Source organism: Sorex araneus, chromosome X, assembly GCF_027595985.1.
Source record: "Sorex araneus isolate mSorAra2 chromosome X, mSorAra2.pri, whole genome shotgun sequence".
NCBI lineage: Eukaryota > Metazoa > Chordata > Mammalia > Eulipotyphla > Soricidae > Sorex > Sorex araneus.
This window is the reverse complement of record NC_073313.1, coordinates 340,429,802-340,430,880: the sequence shown is the minus strand read 5'-3', so window position 1 is coordinate 340,430,880 and position 1,079 is coordinate 340,429,802. Positions and strand designations below refer to the sequence as shown.

Sequence of the window (1,079 nt, the reverse complement as noted above, 5' to 3'; positions counted from 1 at the left end):
CGTGATTTAGCAGAATATTTATTTCATTCAAATATTGTATACCAATATAAGCACCCATTTCGCCCACTATACCCTCGTCCCCCACATAAACAAGCTCTAGAACCGCCTCTGCTGTACAGTTTTCGGCACAAATGCTTGAGTAATAAGTGAAATTAGGCGAAACTGGGTTATCACGGTTGGTGTTCAATTCCTAGGACTTCTTGCGGCGTGCGCGTAAGGATCTCACGCTATATAAGAGAGCCGGGCCGACAGCCGGATCCTCTTTCGTACCCACACTTCCAACATGACCAAAAAGAGAAGGAACAACGGACGGGCCAAAAAGGGCCGGGGCCACGTGCCACCCATCCGCTGCACCAACTGCGCCCGGTGCGTGCCCAAGGATAAGGCGATCAAGAAGTTTGTCATTCACAACATCGTGGAGGCAGCGGCGGTGCGGGACATTTCCGAAGCCAGCGTTTTCGACGCTTATGTGCTTCCCAAGTTGTATGTGAAGTTACACTACTGTGTGAGTTGTGCCATTCACAGCAAGGTGGTAAGGAACCGTTCCCGCGAGGCCCGCAAGGACCGGACACCCGCACCGAGGTTCAGACCTGCGGGTGCTGCCCCAAGACCTCCACCAAAACCCATGTAAGGCGACTACAGACCTTAAGGATCGAAGACAAACTCTTTTCGAAGAAAATAAAGTGGAATTATACCTCGAAAAAAATATATAAGCACCCATTTCATATGTCGCCAAAACTTTTTTTAAATTCTCCAAATGGATTAAAGTAAGATTCTGGAGTTAAAACAAGTAGATCAATACTTTAAAATTGTTCAATGAAACACAGCTGATGTTCTGTCTCTTAATATTACACTGTGGTTATATTAAAAATTACATGTACACCCCAAATGATCATATATCTGTAAATATTTTTAATTGTTTTACTTTAATTATCTGGTATTATAGTGTGTCTCAGCTGGGGGTCATGAAAACACATTTGAGGTCCCAGGATATTCCAAGAGGGTCACAAGTAAAAATCACAGAAGTGTGGGATCATAGCCAAAGTATTAGGGGCTAAAGTATGGGGTGGAGAGGTCAC

General features: G+C 44.7%; 1 protein-coding gene across 1 annotated transcript; it reads left to right on the top strand.

Moving 5' to 3' along the window:
• Positions 1-246: 246 nt before the first annotated feature.
• On the top strand, positions 247-700 carry LOC101543900 (40S ribosomal protein S26). Its single transcript, XM_004609377.2, has one exon. It carries the CDS (start codon positions 284-286, stop codon positions 629-631), a length of 348 nt encoding a protein of 115 aa, XP_004609434.2. The 5' UTR covers positions 247-283; the 3' UTR covers positions 632-700.
• The last annotated feature ends 379 nt before the right edge of the window (positions 701-1,079 follow it).

Excerpts from the sequence above, each read along its gene's own strand:
- LOC101543900 (XM_004609377.2), top strand. The coding sequence starts at position 284 with ATGACCAAAAAGAGAAGGAACAACGGACGGGCCAAAAAGGGCCGGGGC.